We start from the raw sequence: 21,602 nt of genomic DNA, 5'->3' as shown, positions 1-21,602 counted from the left end.
CCATCCACTGGTAGAGGGACACAACCCACTTATCTGGACTGGTCTGATTAGGTCTAAAGGAAAAAAAGTTGTGCCATACCTGATAATTTTTCCATTGTGTATATAAGTAGGTTTATGATGGAGATGCCTTTAAACCCATGCTTTTTCCTCATATGTAGACTCAGCAGAAGTTATCCAGTCACGTCTGAATGAGCAAGAGGGTCGTGAAGAGTTCTATGTGCACTATGTGGGCTGTAAGTATCACAAGCTTCCTGCTTCTTTGATATGAATTTGAAAGCTTGTGAACAGTTAAAAAAAAAAAATTGGCAGTAACATGAGCATATAACTGAAAGTGTTCATGCCCAATTCCCTGTAATGCCCTATCCCTCCTTTGTGCTGTCTGTCTGGCATCCCTTCCTCAGTTAACCGCCGTCTGGATGAGTGGGTGGATAAGAACCGTCTGGCACTGACCAAGACAGTAAAGGATGCTGTCCAAAAGAACACGGACCAGTATCTGAGTGAACTCTCGGAGCAGCCTGAAAGGAAGATCACACGTAATCAGAAGCGAAAGCATGATGAAATCAATCATGTGCAGAAGGTAACAGTAGACCTTTGTTTTGTGAATATAGTAGTCCACTATTTCTTACATTTTAAACTTTATTGCCTCGGGTACAAACTCAGATTATGAGCCTTCAAGGGACAGGGAAATACCTACTGTACCTGAATGTAACTTACCTTGAGCTACAACTGCAAAAGGTGCGAGTCAAATCCAAATAAATATTACATTTATGCTGAATGAGTATTAATGGCTTGACGAAGTTTAGAAAAAGAGGAAATGCAGAATTTTAATACAAATGGTAAAGTGTGGTACGTGGTTACCCGTCCTCAGGAGTGTTTGTAGAAAGCTTTATTAAAGCCCATTCTGTCTGATAAATATGTGCTTAGTAGTTCTGTGCATTTGATGAAAAGTTTTAATCACTCATTTAATTGTGATTGAAATTTTTGGCTGTAAGTCTAATCACATAAACCAGTCACTTTTTTATTTTCTAATCACATAAGCCAGTCACTTTTTTTTTATTTTTTGGTATACTGTTGTAATCTGAGCACATGAGAGGTTAACTCCCCCACCCACCACCACCGCCGCAATATGAGGCATCTCCTCTCTGTCTCACTCCCCCATCATTGAATTACCTCTGTGTGTGTGTGTTGCTCTTCCCCTTCCTCCAGGATTGGTTCACCCTCAGTGGTGGAAGAGCATCACCCCATCTTTACTCTATTCTCACCACCACTATCATCCTATGTTGCCCCGTCTTGTCTCTCCTCGCCTCCTCCCAATCACTCGGTTACTTGATCATCCTGCTCCCACACCAGGCCTTCTTCTTGGTGCCTGCATTGCAGCTGTGATGGACAGGAACAATTTCAAGTTCAGCCACAAACAGATTATTGGAAAATGATCAGACTTAGCCAAGTTTCTGCACTTATGCCTTCGTTAGGGGTCAAACGGACATGCGCTGTTTATTTTTTCACTCCTGGCAGTTGACACTTCTATGCTTTGTTATGCCAATGAAGAATTCTGTGTTTGACCCCTCGCAAAGGCATAAGTGCCAAAATTTGGCCAGGTTGGGCCATTTTCCAATAAACTTTGTTTGTGGCTAAACTTGAGCTCTTGCCTTCTTTGGACTATCTCTGCTTTGTTTTGTTTGCCTGTTGTGTTTTTGCAGAGATTTTTGCTTCTGTTTTTGTCGTTCGGACAAATAGGAACAACAAACATAGTTTGAAATGTCTGTCTCTCACAGATCATCTCATTTGTACTTAACTCTCCATTCCTTAGCGTCCCTCCGGACCGGACCAGGATTGGACTGATGGGTTGTGCTCGCCTACCAGCAGGTGGAGACTGAGAAAAACTCTGACTCTTGAGAGCCAATAGGAGCCCTGGCCATGTGACCTTAGCCTCAGTATTTTCTCAGTCTCCCAGCAGGTAGGAAGTGAGCCCTTTAGTCTCTCTCTATCTCTTTCTCTTTTAGAGGTTCATAATTACAACAACAATAATACTACCTCTTCTTCTGTGCCTAGGAATTCTCTATTAGACGCTGGGCAGGTAGGAATTTCTTTTCCTTTCTTTTACAGCCTCTGGGGGTGTTAAACTCGGGTGTCCCCGGGTCCCTCCCCCCTTCCTCCCCATCTCCCATATGTAGCTGGGAAGGGCTACCCTTTGTTAGAAAGGTGTATGTCTTTGGGAGAGGCAGCCACTCTAGAAAGTCACAATTTTTATGAGCAAGCTCAACTGTTTTAAAAAAAAAAAAAAAAAAAAAAGGTATATACCCAGGCTGTTAACGAGCAGGCAGCTCTGTGCTAGTCTACTTCTCTTCAGCACTGTCTTTTCTAACTGGGAAAAAAAAAAAAAAAGAAAAAAAAAAAGAAACTTAAGAGAAGATTTCTCTTTGGGGATTGTACTTTAAAAGAGTTAAAACAAATAGAAGGAAATTACGAGAAGAAGCCCTTTTTTCTTTCCCCAGATTTTTCCTGGCAGTCAGCTCGGTTGTGATTTATTATGCTTGCGGAGCTTTTTCTTTTCTAGTTCAGCTGTGCATAAATAAATAAATAAAAGATTGGAACAATTCAGTGTTTTAGACTTTAAAGGGCGATTTTTTCGCAATTATGTTCCTCCGTTTTCTGGCGTTTTAGTAGCTGTAAATGGAAATTGAAAAAGAAAGAAAAAAAAAAAAAATGGCGCGAACCGCTATGGCGCGAACCGCTTCGGCGCGCGCCCGCTCTTCTCCGATCGGTCTGAAAAGCTCAGGATGTGCTGCGCTGTCTATTAGCGTCGGAGGAGAAGCTAAAGCATGTTTTTGCTCGGCACTGGAGGGTAACTTTTTTCTTCCTCTACCAGCGGCAGCGATTTCCGGCTTCTTCGTTTGCGATCGCATCTCCTATCATGTCCTCCATGTTTTTTCTTCTTTGATCCTCGTTCTTTTACTTTGGGCGCGCTAGGTAGCCATGTTTGCCTCCAGCTGCAGTTCCCTTTACGAGGCAGCGTTTCTCCGGTTCGGTTTTGTTTTTTCTCGGGAGTGTAGAAGGAAACGGAGATGTTGTTTCTGGGGTAGTCTGGGGATTTGCAGCAGACGGGTATTTCCCTCGGGCCTTTTCTTCATTGGCCCAGGGTCTGGCCATGGGTCAATGACTGCTTCTCTATACTATATGTTACATAAAGACTTATGTGGGTTTTTTGGAGCAGGGATTGTCTTTCTGTGTGAGGTGTTCTGCGCTGCGGGCATCTGGTACCGCTATACAAACGTTAATAATACTTATAATAATATTTTGCTTGTCCCTTATGTTCTTAATGTCAGGTCACCCTTTAGGAGATACCTGTATGTTTTGGTGTCGATATCTTTTGCTTTTGTATTTGGTCAGACTGTTTGATATTTGTGTGTGAGTAGATAGCGTACAGTGAGGACCTCTTTCACAGTATTTTTGCCTTTTCTCATGTCAGGTATCTGATTTTTGTGGCAATTCAGGTAGCTGCACTTGCTACAGTCCTGTCTACCAAGCTCCCAATCATTCAGCTGCCTTAGCAGGCATGCTTTATTCATGTCTTCCCTTCTTTTCCAACTGCCTTGAAGCCTCTCATATTTCATTTTAGCTTTCTTCTGGTTATTACAGGACATATGGTCACTTAGAGAATAAAGTCATCCTTTCACTTAAAGATAGTGGACGGTCCTCAAACCATCTACTCGTGTTTGTCTCTACTCTATCAGTTCAGCATTGGCAGATTATAAACATCCTGTTTTGGTCCAGTATGCCTATATATACCATCTGCTATCTCTTCCTCTTCCTTAGAGACCTGATGTTATATCAAGCTTTCTTGAATTCAGATACAGTCTTGTCTACACTGCCTTCACCAAGTGGCTGTGGCACAACTTCACTTTTTTCGTTACAGGTAATTTCCAGGTTTCTATGCGCCTTCACTCCAGAGTGTTCTTTCAATTGGAAGGGGATTCAATCACTTCCTGTGTATTTATACCATAGGTACATAAGTATGGTTATGCTGGGTAAGCCCTAAAGTCCAGCATTCATATCTAATGGGCATAGGTACATAAGTTTTGCCATTCTGGGGAAGCTCAAATGTCCACCTTTCTACAGCCAGAACAGCATTAAAAAAAAAAAAAAAAAAAAAAAACCTCTCACGAGAGTATTGAACAGAAATCTCTGCTCCAAAAGCAAGGCTTGGCAGTAATTCTGCAAACTAACGCATACAATATTTGCCATGGCTGTTCACCACTAGGAACACCGGGGACCCTGGGCCTAGGTTCGGTGTTTTAACCTGAAACAAGCTCAACATTCATATCTATTGAGTGTGAGTCTGGTACTACTACTACTACTTAACATTTCTAGAGCGCTACTAGGGTTACGCAGCGCTGTACAGATTAACAGAGAGGGACGTTCCCTGCTCAAAGGAGCTTACAATCTACATCTCAGTGAGGGAGGACGCATGACCGTGGTACGTGGATTAGTGGTATGTGGATTAGGGAGATCCAAGAAATTACAGGCCGGTGAATCAGACGTTCATACTGGGACAATTTTTTTCTGTCCGGAGCGTACTACCATAGCTGGTGGACTCCTATATTCAGAACTTTCTATATTCAGAACTTACCCAACTATGGAACGCCATAGAGATAGGGTTGGAGTTTGTAGCCCTATTTAACTGGTGTCCTTGGTCACCCTTCCTCTTCTCCTCAGGATCCAGAGAATGGCTAGTTTTTTGCAGTACTCTCTCTTCCGTTCTTTTATAGATCTAAGAGGATGTTCATTGCGCTCTTAGGGTCATTTCATTCTTACCTAGACGACTGCCTAATTGGAGAAAGTCTTATCAGCAGAGTTCTCAGGTCACGCACCGGGTGTTGCATTGCTTACAGTCTCTAGGTGGTGTGGTGATTGTAGCCAGGCCTCTCATTTGATCTCTCATTTGATCTCTCATCAGATATCTCTGATTTTCTCTTTGTTTAGTCAGGTTGGCGCACAGTCTTTTGTCTCCTCTGCAAACATCCCAGTTTATATTTTTCTTGGTGACCTTGGGCCTTCGGCCATTTCCTCGCTCTATTCTGCAGAATGCAATTTTACTTTCTAATGCACAAGACGGAATTTTCCTTCATCCTATTGCGCTATTTAAGTGTCATCTAGTTATCTCAAGAACCTTAGTTCTGTCATTGGGATGCTTCGTGCAGTACACTTTTTGGCAGAAGCTTGGCCTCAGCAATTCGTTTTACCTTCGGGTGAATTTTGTTTTCCCTACTGACAAACAAGGCGGAGAGAGCTATGTTGGTCCTTGCCATGGCAATGGGTTAGGTCATCCGCCAAGGAGGAGTTAAGAGTATACTCTTGAGTTTGTACTTATTTTTTCTTAGTTGTGTCACCCTGCATTTAGGTGAATGGACTCTCATTTTTTCAGCCTTACTTCCTCACTGCGACACTTCAGGGCTATCTCTTTTTGCCTTCAGGCTCACGAACATTTCTTGCTTCTTCCATTCAGCAGTCACTCAAACTTATGGCGTGGTTACTGGGTCCGCAACATCTTTGATATTTTCGCAGGAAGTACTTCAATTGCTTCCAGACAGAAATCTACATTAAAGTCCTATGAATCAAAGTGGCGACAGTTCACTCTGTGGTGCTCCTCTCGCCACTTCATTCCACAGACAGTACTATTTTGCATGTTTTGGAATGTCTTCTGCATCTTGCGAAATCTTGTCTGTCTTACTCATCCATTAGAGTTCATTTGGCAGCTCTATCAGTGATGCATGATACTGTTGACAACCGCACGCTTATGCAGCATCCACTGTCAAAGCGGTTTCTTAAAGGAGTCCTGCACCTGTACCCCCCGCTTCGTCCACCAGCTAGGTGAACTAGGTGAACAGACTCTTAAAGTTCTGTTTTTCTAGTAGCCATAATTTTTTCTATAAAGTTTTCCTCTTCAAGCACTGTTTCCTAGTAACCATTGCAGCAAGTAGATCTATGTGTGGAATACTTCTACGGTTGGTAACTTCTTTTTGGTCTGCTGTAGTTTAAAGTTTTCACCTTTCCCAATCGGTTTTTTTCTTATTGGTTTTGTCCTTCTAGCCAGTAGGCGTAAAAGATTTTCATTGTTTCTACCCCGCTATATCGCGAAGGATCAAGGAAATGAGAATGTCTATTTCTCTTCTCGCTGAGAGGGCAGTTCCACAGCGTATTACAACATATTCCACAACTTCAGAAGCGGGCTCTATTCTTACTATGGCGATTTTTGGTGCTCTCGGTGCACATTGATAAGTTGGTAACTTAGTCCTAGTTTCAGTTTATTTTTCTCATTGGGACACACTACATGTTAGTTGTCGCCAGATGGCCTATGCAGCATGAGCATTTCTCTGCAGTTTTCATAGGGTCCCTCCCTTCAGATTACTGCTTTGGTACTTCCCATCAGTCCAATCCTGGTCCGGTCCGGAGGGACGCTAAGGAAGGAGAAATTAGATCTTACCTGCTAATTTGCTTTCCTTTAGTCCCTCCGGACCGGACCAGGCCCCTCCCATGTTCTCTCTACTCTTTAGCTTCTTTTATTAAGTAGGAAGTGTATTCATTAGGAAGTGTATTCATTCCTTTACGATTCGTGGAACAATACTATATATATACAGAACTTTACCTGGTCTATATTGCTGGTGAGCTCAATTGCTGGAATCTATCTATAAAACCTTAAATACGCCATACCACTAAAACCTTAAATACGCCATACCACTTCTCTGGTGAGAGTTGTGGCTGAGCTCAGTTGCTGGAATATCTATAAAACCTTAAATATGATTTACCACTTTAGCTTCTTTTATTCAGTAGGAAGTGTATTCATTAGGAAGTGTATTCATTCCTTTACGATTCGTGGAACAATACTATATATATACAGAACTTTACCGGGTCTATATTGCTGGTGAGCTCAATTGCTGGAATCTATCTATACAACCTTAAATTCGCCATACCACTTCTCTGGTGAGAGTTGTGGCTGAGCTCAGTTGCTGGAATATCTATAAAACCTTAAATATATATAAGATCGTAAGTGGGCCATACCACTTCTCTGGTGAGAGTTGCTGGTGAGCTATAAGACAAGTGAGCCATACCACTTCTCTGGTGAGAGTTGCTGGTGAGCTATAGTACAAGTGAGCCATACCACTTCTCTGGTGAGAGTTGCTGGTGAGCTATAGTACAAGTGAGCCATACCACTTCTCTGGTGAGAGTTGCTGGTGAGCTGTAATACATATCGGGCCATACCACTTCTCTGGTGAGAGTTGCTGGTGAGCTCTGATACTTGGCATTGCCTTGTGGCTGCTAGGATTCCATACGGCACAGAAGGTCTTTCTTTCCTGCTTTGTTATTCAAATACTGAGGCTAAGGTCACATGGCCAGGGCTCCTATTGGCTCTCAAGAGTCAGAGTTTTTCTCAGTCTCCACCTGCTGGTAGGCGAGCACAACCCATCAGTCCAATCCTGGTCCGGTCCGGAGGGACTAAAGGAAAGCAAATTAGCAGGTAAGATCTAATTTCTCCTTACCCTATATGTTCTGGCCTCAAGTATAAAGCCACTTATGCATCCACCTTTCCCTATGTTGGTGCTCATTTGTGGAATGGATTACCTAAATCTGTTAAAACTATTCCCGATCATCTGGCCTTCAGGAAAACCCTCAAGACCAACTTATTTGGAATTGCTTATGCAAATGTCTCGCCTTTGCATCCATAACTGCTGAACTGTAACTATCTTAGTGACATCCTTAACTTTATTGCCCCTTTCCCTTCTCTGTAATTACTCACTGATCTCTCCTCCTTCCATGTACTTGATTGCTTTTGCCGGATTACTGTATGCCTTTTTTCAGACTGATGTAAGCCACATTGGGCCTGCCCTTGGGTAGGGAAAATGTGGGATATAAATGCTATAAATAAATATATTCAAATGGCAGAAGCCTAAGAAATAAGACAGGACAGTTAGAAAATATTGCACTAAATGAAATATATAATAGTCATCTCTGAGACCTGGTATAAGGAGGATAACCAGTGGGACACTCCATCTGTCTATTTGCTCCTCTGCCTCTCCGAGTAGCAGTCATTTATCGACCCCCCCCCCCCCCCCCCCCTGATAAGTCCCGTTCTTCCTTTCTCACTGACTTTGATGCCTGGCTTTCCTTCTTTCTTGAACCTTCATCGCCTTCCCTCATTCTTGGGGATTTTAACATTCATTCTAACGATTCCTCTGACTCTTATGCTTCTCAGTTTCTTGCTTTAACATCCTCTTTCAATCTTCAACTGTGCTCCACTGCCCCCACTCACCAGAATGGCCACTGTCTTGATCTTATCCTCTTCTCAAACTGCTCACTCTCCAGTTTCCATGCCTCAACTCTTCCCCTCTCAGACCATCATCTGATAACTTTCATACTTAAACACCCTCCTCCCCAGTCCCGTCCAATCTTAACCAATACATTTAGGAATTTTCAGGCTATTGACCCTTCTACTCTGTCCTCCAGTGTTTCAAATCTCTTCTCTACCACTATGTTATCCAAGTCTATCAATGAGGCTGTCTCTTCCTATAATACTATTCTCTCCTCTGCTCTGGATACTGTCGCTCCTCCCATTCCCCGTTCTGTAAAATGTACCAAACCCCAGCCAGGGACTGTCTCTTCATGTTCAAATGTACTGTGCTGCGTACGTCTAGTAGCGCTATAGAAATGATTAGTAGTAGCTTTATGGAGCACCTGGTTCAGGAGCCAACAAGAGGGGGAACAATTCTAGTCCTTAGTGGAGCGCATGATCTAGTGCAGGATGTAATGGTGCTGGGGCCGCTTGACAACAGTGATCATAACATGATCAGATTTGATATAGCATCTGGAGTAAATACACAGGAAATCAAATACGTTAGCATTTAACTTTCAAAAAGGAGACTCTGATAAAATGAGAACGGTTAAAAAAAAAAAAACTTAGAGGAGCAGCTGCAAAGGTCAAGAATTTACATCAGGTGTGGATGCTGTTCAAAAATACCATCCTGGGAGCTCAGGCTAGATATATTCCATGTATTAAAAAACGAGACAGGCTAAATGACAGCTGGCACGGTTAAAAAGTGAGTTGAAAAGCTATTACAGCTAAAAGAAAATCCTTCAGAAAATAGAAGGATCCAACTGAAAATAGAAAACAGCATATAGAGTGAGTGACAAGTCAAATACAAAGCGCTGATAAGGAAGGCAAAGAGACTGTGAAAAGAAGATTGCGTTAGAGGCAAAAACACATAGTAAAAACGTTTTTAGGTATATTAGAAGCAAGAAGCCGGCAAAAGAATCGGACCGCTAGATGACTGAGGGATAAAAGGGGCACTCAGGGGAAGACAAGGCCACAGCAGAGAATAAAATTAATTCTTTGCTTCGGTCTTCACTGAGGAAGATGTGGGGGAGAGATACCAATACCAGGAATGTCATTCAGTGCTGACGAGTCAGAGAAACTGAATCAAATCTCTGTAAACCTGGAAGATGTAATGGGGCAATTTGACAAATTGAAGAGTAGCAAATCACCAGGACCGGATGGTATACATCACAGTACTGATAGAATTGAAAAATGAACTTGCAGAGCTATTGTTAGTATTATGTAATTTATCTTTAAAATCAAGCATGGCACCAGAAGATTGGAGGGTGACAAATGTAATTCCAGTTCTTAAACAAATGTTCCAGAAGTGATCTGGGAAATTATTGACTGGTGAGTCTGACATTGGTGCCAGGCAGAGTGGTACAAACTATTTTATAAAGAACAAAATTACAGAGCGTATACATAAGCATGGATTAGTGAGACTTTGAAGGGGTGAGCAGGTTGATATCTGGATTTTCAAAGGACTCATGAAAGACCCTTGAGGAAATTTGAGAGTCATGGGATAGGAGGCAATGTCCTGTTGTGGATTTAAACCTGGTTAAAGGATAGAAAACAGAGAGTAGGATTAAATGGTCAATATTCTCAATGGAGAAGGATAGATAGTTGCGTTCTGCAGGTGTCTCTGCTGGGACCGCTGCTTTTTAACATTTATAAATGATCTAGAGATGAAAATAACTAGTGAGGTAATTCAATTTGCTGATGATACAAAGTTATTCAAAGTTGTTAAATCACAAGAGGATTGTGAAAAATGGCAAGAGGACCTTATGAGACTGGGCATCTAAATGGCAGATAATGTTTAATGTGAGCAAGTGCAAAGTGATGCATGTGGGAAAGAGGAACCTAAACTATAGCTATGTGAGAGATACCGAATAGGAGGGGAGAGATTAGTAAGCTTGACTCAGGAGAGAGTCCTTGGGGTGTTGGTGTCGGAAGATATGAAGAGACAAGGTGACAGCCGTGGCCAGAAGGATGCTATGCTACATACAGAGGGGTATAACCAGCAGAAGAAAGGAGGTGTTGATGCCGCTCTACAAGTCGTTGGTGAGACCCCATTTGGAGTATTGTGTTCAGTTTTGGAGGCCGTAACTTGCTAAAGATGTAAAAAGACTGGAAGCGGTGCAAAGAAAAGCTACAAAATGGTATGGGATTTGCGTTGCAGACCGTACGAGGAGAGACTTGCTGACCTGAACATGTATACCTTGGAGGAAAGGAGAAACAGAGGTGACATGATACAGATGTTCAAATATTTGAAAGGTATTAATCCACAAACAAACCTTTTCCGGAAACGGGAAGGTGGTAGAACTAGAGGACATGAATTGAGGTTGAAGGGGGGCAGACTCAGGAGTAATGTCAGGAAGTATTTTTTCATAGAAAGGATGGGGTGGTAGATACGTGGGATGCTCTCCCACAGGAGGTGGTGGAAACGAAAACGGTAATGGAATTCAAACATGCGTGGGATAAACACAAAGGAATTCTGTTTAGAAGGAATGGATCTACAGAATCTTAGTGGAGATTAAGGGGGGGGGGGTAACGCCAGTAATTGGGAAGCAAAACCAGTGCTGGGCAGACTTCTACAGTCTAGGGCCTGATTGTAGCTGAATAGATATGGATGGGCTGTAGTGTAAATTTTAAGGGGCTTCGACATTAGCTTCAGAACTTTTAGTACAAGAAGAGTGCTGGGCAAATATCTACAGTCTGTGCCCTGAGAATGGCAAGGACAAATCAAACTTGTATATACATATAAAGTATCACATACCATGTAAAATGAGTTTATCTTGTTGGGCAGACTGGATGGACCATTCAGGTCTTTATCTGCCATCGGTTACTATGTTACTATATGTGATGCAAGGTTCCACATTAGAAGTCACCAACCAGGAAAAAGATTCTAGGTGTCATCATTGATGATACTTTGAAACCCTCTGCTCAGTGTGCGGTGGTGGCTAAGAAAGCAAATTGAGTGTTAGGTATTATTAGGAAAGGAATGGAAAGCAAAAATGAGAATGTTATAATGCCTTTGCATCACTCCATGGTGTGACTGCACCTCGAATACTGTGTGCAATTCTAGTCACCGCATTTCAAAAAAGATATAGTGGAATTAGGGTACAGAAAAGGTGACAAAGAGGATGGGATGACTTCCCTATGAGGAAGGGCTAAAGCGGCTAGGGCTCTTCAGCTTGGAGAAGAGATGGCTGAGGGGAGATAAGATAGAGATCAATACTTAAGATAGGTTTTCTGAATGAATGCTTGATCTCTATCAAGTTATATACAAACTCCAAAAAAAAGTTTGAATGAACATAGTGCTTAGCAAGAACTGAGATTGTGTTTTAACTTATTAAAAAGGTGGAAAAGACCTCAGAAACTGTCTGTAGACTCTTATCTGTTATAGATGATTTTAGTCTCAACCGACATTCACTGGCCAAAAACTTCCATAACCTACCTAATTGTACTTTATTTGTTAAATCATTTTTTCTTTTTGTAGAATTTGTTTCTACTGAAAAATGTTCAATAGAGCATCCCTTATACGTACTGGACCACAGTCTTCCGCTTCTGCGGACTTCTTTTTCTTCCAATAGAGCACCCTTATCATAATGGTAGCCAGAACTTTGTCTTCATCAAGACCATTTGTCATTAGAATTTCAAGCACTTATCTTAGTAAATCCCAACAGGCTTCCCGTTTCACTCTTAATGCTTCTTCAGGGGAATTTACATACTCAACCTGAACTCTATGAAAGAAAAATATAATTAAAATATGTACTTTCTCCGAGGACAAGCAGGCTGCTTGTTCTCACGATTGGGTCGGCGTCCGCGACGGCCCAGGAGACCGGCAAAACAAAAAACTCTCTAGAACGCTCCGGCGCGGGCAGAGCGCACCGCGCATGTGCGCACGGCTTCCTGCCCGTGGCACGAGCCTGACATCATCAGTTACTTTTTTTTCTGTGACTGAGGTGGCACGGAGTTTGTTTCGCTGTGTTACCTTCGGCCCAGAAGATCGTAGCGTTACTGTTTTTCCATTTTGTTTCGTTTTCTTTAGTTTTCTCAAAATTAAAGAAGAAAAGTTGTTTCCTTATTTTCTTAGTTTTCACACTGAGTATAATTTTTCTTTCTTTTCGTAGCGGCCCTCTTTTAAGCCGCACGGTCGGGTTTTCTTTTTCCCTTTTTTTTGTGCCTTTTTAATTGGCACAATCGCGTCTTTTAATTTCACAGCCGCTGTTTTTCTGTCCATGTCATCGAAGACACCCAGCAGCTTCAAGTGTTGTACTCGGTGCAACCGGACCATCTCTGGTACCGACCCCCACTCGTTGTGTCTCCAGTGCCTTGGGCCCGATCATCTTCCAGCTGCTTGTAAGCTGTGTCCTTTAATAAAAAACGGACCCAGGTGTCTCGGGAGGCTCAACCAGAAAAACCTTTTGCTGATTGGTCCGGTCCTTCGACGTCTGCATCAATACCGAGGTCGGCGGCGTCGACTTCAAGGGAAGCATAGACTTTGAGAGCACAGGTAATGGCTGCTGAATGACTACATCGCGCTGGGAGCAGCGAGTCATCAAGCGGGTCTTCACCTGTCTCGACGCCTACTGCTATGTAGGCCCCCCGGGACCGACCTTCGTCGGACCCAGCCCCGAGGAGGCGCGAGGATTCCACGTCCTTTTCGGTACCGAGGAACCTCGATGACGGGCGTTGAGCAAAGGCTAAGAAGCACCGTCATCGATCTCCTTCAATGCGCAGTACCGAGAGCTCCGGGGAGAAGTGTCGGCGCCGAGAGGATCGCTCATCCTCTATACAGGAGGTGCCGATGCGTCGGTCTTCTGGCAACCTGATACCAGCTCTCGAGCCCCCACAAATTCTGTCACCGGCTACTGCACCGGCCCTGCAGCCTTTTCCGATGGAGGCTCTCGATGAGCGCATCAGGACCCTTCTTCCAGAGCTTCTGGAGGCATTGCTGCACCAGTCTACTTTGGTGCCAGGGGTGCTTGCGTCTTCTGCACCGACTGTTGAAGCGGCATCTGGTCCTTTGCCTGTGGTGAGGTCCACAACCTTGGTGCGGCTTGCGGCATCGGCCGCCACCCGGGTCGACTCTCCTTCGACGTCGGCAGAGGAAGCTTCGCCGCAGTCCAGGCAGGGGTCGACTTCTCAACGTTCCTCGACAGGCTCTGGTTCGGGCTGCTCTTAGAGAGCTTTTGTCTGATACCGATGATGAGCGCTCATGGGAGGAAGAGGAAGATCCCAGATATTTTCTGAAGAAGAGTCCTATCTTGCCTCTGATCCTACTCCACCCATTGAAAGAAGGATGTCTCCGCCTGAGAGTCTTTTTTTTTTTTTTTTTTTTTTTTCCTCCTTTGTTCAGGAAATGTGTAAGGATATTCCCTTTCCTATGTGGATGAGCCCAGGGCCGAGATGCTCGAGGTCTTGGATTATCCTTCTCCACCTACAGAGGTTGCAACGGCTCCCTTGCATAACACACTCAGGGAAGTTCTTATGCGAAACTGGTCGTTCCCTCTCTCTAATCCAGTGATCCCCAAGAAAGCTGAGTCCCAATACAGAATCCATGGAGAGCCAGTAATGGTGAAGTGTCAACTACCTCACGATTCCATGGTGGTGGATTCTGCTCTCGAGAGCCAAGAGTACTAGGGACTATGCCTCGGCGCCCCCAGGCAGAGAGTCTAGGACCTTGGATTCTTTTGAGAGAAAGACGTATCAGGCCGCTATGCTCGCAGCCAAGATTCAAACATACCAGCTCTACACGAGCATCCACTTGAGGAACTTGGTGAGGCAACTGTCCAGTTTGGTCGAAGCGCTTCCTCTGGAGCTCACCGAACCTTTTCACCAGGTGGTCAGGCAGCAGAGGCGTGCCGAAAATTCCTGGCCAGGGGTACTTCTTTTGATGTGGCATCCTAAGTAGCTGCTCAAGGTTATAGTGATGCGCAGACTCTCATGGCTGCGTGTCTCTGACCTCTGACCCAGCAGCGAATGGCGGATGTTCCTTGCCGGCAGATAACCTTTTTGGCGAAAAAGTAGAGGATATGGTCGATCAGATCAAGAAGCACCATGATGCTATGTATTCTCTCTCCCGCCGGGCATCTTCTGCTACCACCTCCTCATCTAGGAGGTTTTTTGGAGGGAAGAGGAGTGCTCCCTATTCCTATAATAGGCGTAGGTACTCTCCTAGTGTCCATGGCTCGAGCGTCTCAACAGATCACAGCTCGGCAGATGTTGAGACTCTTAGGACACATGGCTTCCACAGTTTATGTAACTCCCATGGCATGCCTACATATGAGATCAGCTCAATGGACTCTAGCTTCCTAGTGGTACCACGCCACAGGGGATATAGAGGATGTGATCCATCTCTCCACCGACTTTTGCAGTTCCCTTCAGTGGTGGACCATTCAATCCAATTTGACCTTGGGACGTCCATTCCAAATTCCTCAGCCACAAAAAGTGCTGACGACGGATGCATCCCTCCTGGGGTGGGGAGCTCATGTAGATGGACTTCAAACTCAAGGAGCTTGGTCCTTTCAGGAAAATGGTCTTCAGATCAACCTCCTGTAATTACGAGCAATCTGGAATGCTCTAAAGGCTTTCAGAGACCAGCTGTCCAACCACATCATATTGATTCAGACAGACAATCAGGTTGCTATGTATTACACCAACAAGCAGGGGGGCACCGGATCTTGCCGTCTGTGTCAGGAAGCCGTTCGAATGTGGCTTTGGGCATGCCGCCACGGCATGTTTCTCCAAGCCACGTATCTGGCAGGCATAAACAGTCTGGCCGACAGGTTGAGCAGGGTCATGAAACCTCACGAGTGGTCGCTCAACATGGGCGTTGTCCACAAGATCTTCCGAGTGTGGGGCACCCCCTTGGTGGATCTTTTGCCACTCAGATCAATCACAAAGTCCCTCAATTCTGTTCCAGACTTCAGGCCCAAGACAGACTAGCGTCAGATGCTTTTCCCCTTCATTGGGGGACAGGCCTTCTGTATGCATATCCTCCCATACCTCTAGTAGGGAAGACTTTGCTGAAACTCAAGCAAGACCGCAGAACAATGAGCCTGGTTGCTCCCTTCTGGCCTCGTCAGATCTGGTTTCCTCTTCTTCTGGAGTTGTCCTCCGAAGAACCGTGGAGATTGGAATGTTTTCCGACCCTCATCACCCTGAACAAGGGATCACTTCTACATCCCAACCTCCAGTCTTTGGCGCTCACGGCCTGGATGTTGAGAGCTTAGAAGTTGCCTCCTTGGGTCTTTCAGAGGGTGTCTCCCGAGTCTTGCTTGCTTCCAGAAAAGATTCCATGAAAAACTGTTATTCTTTCAAATGGCGGAGGTTTGCCATCTGGTGTGACAGCAAGGCCCTAGATCCTTTTTCTTGTCCTACACGGACCTTGCTTGAATACCTTCTACACTTATCAGAGTCTGGTCTCAAGACCAACTCCGTAAGAGTTCACCTTAGTGCAGTTAGAGCTTATCGCAGTGTAGAGGGTAAGCCTATTTTGTTCGCTTCATGAGAGGTTTGCTTTTGTCAAAGCCCCCTGTCAGACCTCCACCAGTGTCATGGGATCTCAACGTCGTTCTCACCCAGCTGATGAAAGCTCCTTTTGAGCCACTGAATTCCTGCCATCTGAAGTACTTGACCTGGAAAGTCATTTTCTTGGTGGCTGTTACTTCAGCTCGAAGAGTCAGTGTGCTCCAAGCCCTGGTAGTGCATGTACCTTATATCAAGTTTCATCATAACAGAGTAGTCCTCTGCACTCACCCTAAGTTCTTGCTGAAGGTGGTGTCAGAGTTCTACCTGAACCAGTCAATTGTCCTGCCAACTTTTTTTCCCTGTCCTCATACCCGCCCTGGTGAAGAAAAGTTGCACACCTTGGACTGTAAGAGAGCATTGGCCTTTTACGTGGAGCGGACAAAGCCCTACAGACTGTCTGCCCAATTGTTTATTTCTTTCAATCCCAACAGGAGGGGAGCCATCATCGGAAAATGCACAATCTCTAATTGGCTAGCGGATTGCATATCCTTTACTTATGCCCAGGCTGGGCTGACTCTAGAGGGCCATGTCACGGCTCATAATGTCAGAGCCATGACTGCGTCAGTGGCGCACTTGAAGTCAGCCTCTATTGAAGAGATTTGCAAGGCTGCAACATGGTCATCAGTCCACACATTCACATCTCACTACTGCCTTCAGGATACCCGACGCGACAGTTGGTTTGGGCAATCGGTGCTGCAGAATCTGTTCGGGGTGTAGAATCCAACTCACCCTCCTAGGCCCATTTTTGTTCTGTTCCAGGCTGCATTCTCACTTAGTTGTGTTTCTTTTCAGGTCAATCTCTTATGTGCTTGCCGTTGCGAGGCCCAATTGACCAATGTTCATTGTTTTGAGTGAACCTGGCTGCTAGGGATACCCCAGTCGTGAGAACAAGCAGCCTGCTTGTCCTCGGAGAAAGTGAAGATACATACCTGTAGCAGGTATTCTCCGAGGACAGCAGGCTGATTGTTTTCACAAACCCACCCACCTTTCCTTTCGAGTTGTTCTAATTCTCTGGTTGCTTTTTTATTAAACTGACGATGTCGCGCTCATGCAGCGAGCGGGAAGCCATTTGCGCATGTGCGGGGCGCTCTGCCCGTGCACCGGAGCATTCTAGAGAGTTTTTTGTTTTGCTTGAGAGATTTTGCCGGTCTCCTGGTCCGTTGCGGACGACGACCCAATCGTGAGAACAATCAGCCTGCTGTCCTCGGAGAATACCTGCTACAGGTATGTATCTTCACTTTTCGGATGGACAGATCCAGGAAAACAGATTTTACTCACAATTGTCTTATAGCTCAAGCTGGTTCTCGAGATGAGCTAATGAATGAAAAAATGGCACTCATTAAAACAAGAACACCAACTAATGATTAACCTATCACTGTTGTAGCTTTTTTTCATTAAGCTATAGAGAGATACCACATCATTTTTAGTGTCGGAAAAAAGCTGTCCACTCAGTTGAAACGTTGAGATTCACCAGCTTATTGTTTTTAATTTATGAACCCAGCGTTCTGACAGGGAGTAATTTCAAAATTCTTTCCCCACCTTATATACTATCTTACACCTGGTGATCACAAAACATCTCAACTGATCAAATGAATGTTGAAACGTTGCCGCCAAATGAGCTCTAGGTTTGTTACAAGCAATGCATGATTTATGTTTACCTAGACGCACTGAAAGTTTTCTTGTAGTTTTTCCCACATACATTCAATTTCAGGGACATTTCAAGGCATATACTATAAAATCAGAATGATAATTTGTCAAAGTTTGTAATTGATATGTGACATTATCACTGCAGTTGACAAAATGTGGGCCTTCCAGCATCAAAAAGCAGCTTGATCTATAAGACAATTGTGAGTAAAATCAGACTGTTTTCCTGGATTTGTCCATTTGAAAAGTGCATATTTTAATTATATTTTTTTCTTTCATAGAGTTCAGCACGAGTATGTAAATTCCCCTGAAGAAGCCTTAGGGTGAAACAGGAAGCCCATTGGGATTTACTAAGATAAGTGCTTGAAGTTCTAATGACAAATGGTCTTGATGAAGACAAAGTGCTGGATACCATTATGATAACGGTGCTCTATTGAACATTTTTCAGTAAAAACAAAATTCTACAAAAAGAAAAAAATGATTTAACAAAGTACAATTAGGTAGGTTATGGAGGTTTTTGACCAATGTTAATGTTTGAGACTATAATCATCTATAACGGATAAGAGTCCACAGTTTCTGAGGTCTTTTCCTCCTTTTTAATAATTTAAAACACAATCTCAGTTCTTGCTAAGCAGTATATTCAAAAATTTTGTGGAGTTAGTAGTATATATTGAAATGTGATAGAGGTGTATAAAATGAGTGGAATGGGTGGACGTGAATCGCTTGTTTACTCTTTGGACTAGGGTGCATGCACGCCATGAAGCTATTAAGTAGTAAATTTAAAACAAATCAGAGAAAATATTTTTTCATTCAACATGTAAATAAACTCAAATTCATTGTCAGTGAATGTGGTAAAAGCAGTTAGCTTAGCAGGATTTAGAAAAGGTTCAGATGACTTCCTAAAAGAAAAGTCCATAAGCCATTATTAAGATGGACTTGGGAAAATCCACTGCTTAGGAGAAGCAGCATAAAATCTGTTTTACTATTTTGGGATTTTGCCAGGTACTTGTAACCTGGACTGACCACCGTTGTAAACAGGATATTGGGCTTGATAGACCTTTGCTCTGTCCCATTATGGCAACACTTATGCTCTTAAGGTCCCCTGTGTGTGCTGCCGCTGGCTCTGCTTGACCCAAAAACAGGAAATTACTCGGAGCTTGATGTAACTTGACTGGCAGAGCAAGTGGTGGCACACACAGGGGAATGCTGCTTGCTGCTGTTGTCCACCACAGCAGCTGTGCAGACCCATAGAAGCAGCGGGCCCAGCTCAAGCAGGAGACCAATAATTGAGTGAGCAAGCAGGAGGGAAAGCAGAAAAAGAGAAAGATGGGGTAGTGCAGGATATATGTGTTAGAGGGAGAGAGGGCAATGCTGGAGGGGTGGGGTGACAGAAGGATAATGCTGTTAATCGCATTAAAATATTAAATGTACAGCCCTAATTTTTACTGATTTTTTTTTTTTTAAGATAATGTTAAACATAGCATCCCTTTCGTGTCTCAACAGACATATGCAGAGATGGATCCTACCACAGCTGCCTTGGAGAAAGAGCATGAAGCTGTAAGTATTCTGTGCCTATTTATACTTTGAATAAAAATTAATTTATTCCTATGTTAATCCTCAGGTTCTTCTCTACGAGTTCTGTCTGTACGCTTCTGAGAATAAAAGTGCTTAAAGCATCTTGCTGCTTTCTGGCACAAGTATGTCAGTGGTGTAGAACTGACTTTGTTGCTTCTCTGCAGACAAGTAGGGAAGATGTAGGCACAATGTATGGTGATGTCATTTTGACAGATTCTGTGTGCCAGAGCTGATCTCCAGCTGAAGAGAATCCTTTAGACTTTTGGGTGTTCCCTTTGCTAGGTAAGGCTCCTCCTTCCCTCAATCGGTCCTTTTCCTTGCTTCTGGAAAGTCGTCTCTCAGAAAGAAACTCTCCCCCCTCTCTCTCTCTATTAAAGGCATGATAAGAACTTAAAATCAGCAGGTCAGTGGGACTCCAGTGTACTGAGTCCCCACAGAGGAGAGTACAAAATCCACTACCACCCCAGCTTGGGCATACCATGGGGCTGGACCAGTAGTATAGGAAAAAAAGACAAATACAGTAAGTTTAAGATGAGGTTTCCCCTTACTTCACCATTGGCAACTAAATGGCCCTCATCTCTAGACCATTTCCCAGAAGCCTCTCCCCTGAAGGTAGCCTTATCCAGGACTATTCCTTAACTCACCATGAAGCCACTAGCTACAGCCCCTTTGCCATCTGCACACGTGAGCAGCACCTTCCTTTAGATGCTGCAAAGGTTTGTACAGAATACCACCACAGTCCTTCAGGAGGAGGCAACAGCACAGCCTATGTCCTTAGTGTCTGTCTCTCCTCCACCTCCCTGCATGCTATCCTGGACCCAGAAACACTCAGCCTTTGCTCCAACTTCATCCGCAATTGCCATGGAGGATTGGTCCCACTACCACCACTATACAGCTCCCAGCAAAGAGGGTCAGGTGCCGCCAGTTGGGGTGATCTAGAGGAAGATATCGCCTCCCTTCAGCCTGCTAAACCTGCCTCACCCTCACAAGATCAAATCCAAGAGGAACAGGTAGAGGATTACTCCTACTCATGTTTTCTGCAGAAGATTTTCAGGGCTCTGGAGCTGGGTGCCACACAAGCTCCAGGCAACAATCAGATCTTCCAGGCCATTCTACAGTCCTGTAAGTCCCCAAAAAAGTGATAGCCCTACAAGTTAAATCCTGTGGGATCTTCAGCTTGGTATCTGGAAAATGCCACTCGCGCATTTTGGCCTCTTTTAAGATAACTGGAACTTGAGTACAAAGTGCATTGAGCCCTGGGGCATGATCAGGCAAAGTTGCCACATTTCTTGGTAGTCTTGGAGGCGGCAATCAAGAAATCAAAGACCTTCAACTCAAGCTAAACATGCCTCCTGGAAAGGATAAGAGGATCTTTTTACATCACATTTTGTATATTCTGCTACTAACCTATGTAGTTCTGAACAGATTGCAATAAAAAAAAACTAGGCATAGCCTTGGAACTACATTAATCAACAATACAGATTATCATTTAGATAGCACATATTCCAGCTTATAATTGAAAAAGAAAAACGCCTATATTGCGACCCAAATCGGGAGATAGACGTTTATCTCACAAAAACGAATAAAGCGGTATAATCGAAAGCCGAATTTGGACGTTTTCAACTGCACTCCGTCGCGGATGCGGACACAGTTGATGGGGGCGTGTCAAAGGCGTGGTGAAGGCGGAACTGGGGCGTGGTTATCGGCCGATCAGAGATAGGCGCCTTTCGCCGATAATGGAAAAAAAATATGCGTTTTTAGCGAGAATTTAGGGCACTTTTCCTGGACCCTGTTTTTCCACGAATAGGGCCCCAAAAAGTGCCCTAAATGACCAGATGACCACTGGAGGGAGTCAGGGATGACCTCCCCTGACTCCCCCAGTGGTCACAAACCCCCTCCCACCACAAAAATATGCCGTTTCACAACTTTTTATGTTCACCCTCAAATGTCATACCCACCTCCCTGGCAGCAGTATGCAGGTCACTGGAGCAGTTATTAGGGGGTGCAGTGGACGTCAGGCAGTAGACCCAGGCCCATCCCCCCCCCCCCCCCCCGCCCCCACCTGTTACATTGTGCTGGTAAATGGGAGCCCTCCACACCGCCCCCCAAACCCACTGTACCCACATGTAGGTGCCCCCTTCACCCCTTAGGGCTATAGTAATGGTGTAGACTTGTGGGTGGTGGGTTTTGAGGGGGATTTGGGGGGCTCAACACCCAACGGAAGGGTGCTATGCACCTGGGAGCTCTTTACCTTTTGGTTTTTTTTGTAAAAGTGCCCCCTAGGGTGCCCGGTTGGTGTCCTGGCATGTGAGGGGGGACCAGTGCACTACGACTCCTGGCCCCTCCCACGAACAAATGCCTTGGATTTATTCGTTTTTGAGCTGGGCGCTTTCATTTTCCATTATCGCTGAAAAACAAAAACGCCCAGCTCACAAATTGTCGAATAAAACATGGACGTCTATTTTTTCCCAAAATACGG

General features: G+C 44.3%; 1 protein-coding gene across 2 annotated transcripts in view; it reads left to right on the top strand.

The window, feature by feature from the left end:
- The window catches only part of KAT8 (lysine acetyltransferase 8), a 126,343-nt gene that overhangs the window by 30,266 nt on the left and 74,475 nt on the right, over positions 1–21,602 (top strand). For both annotated transcript variants that reach the window (XM_030209440.1, XM_030209441.1), the window contains exons 3-5: positions 159–233; positions 402–577; positions 19,052–19,105. In XM_030209440.1, coding sequence (XP_030065300.1) covers positions 159–233; positions 402–577; positions 19,052–19,105 — 305 coding nt within the window. The remainder of the gene's footprint in view (positions 1–158; positions 234–401; positions 578–19,051; positions 19,106–21,602) is intronic.

This window comes from Microcaecilia unicolor, chromosome 7 (assembly GCF_901765095.1).
Source record: "Microcaecilia unicolor chromosome 7, aMicUni1.1, whole genome shotgun sequence".
In the NCBI taxonomy this organism is placed as follows: Eukaryota; Metazoa; Chordata; class Amphibia; order Gymnophiona; family Siphonopidae; genus Microcaecilia; species Microcaecilia unicolor.
The sequence above is the reverse complement of the archived record's forward strand: the minus strand, read 5'-3'. Positions and strand labels throughout refer to the sequence as shown.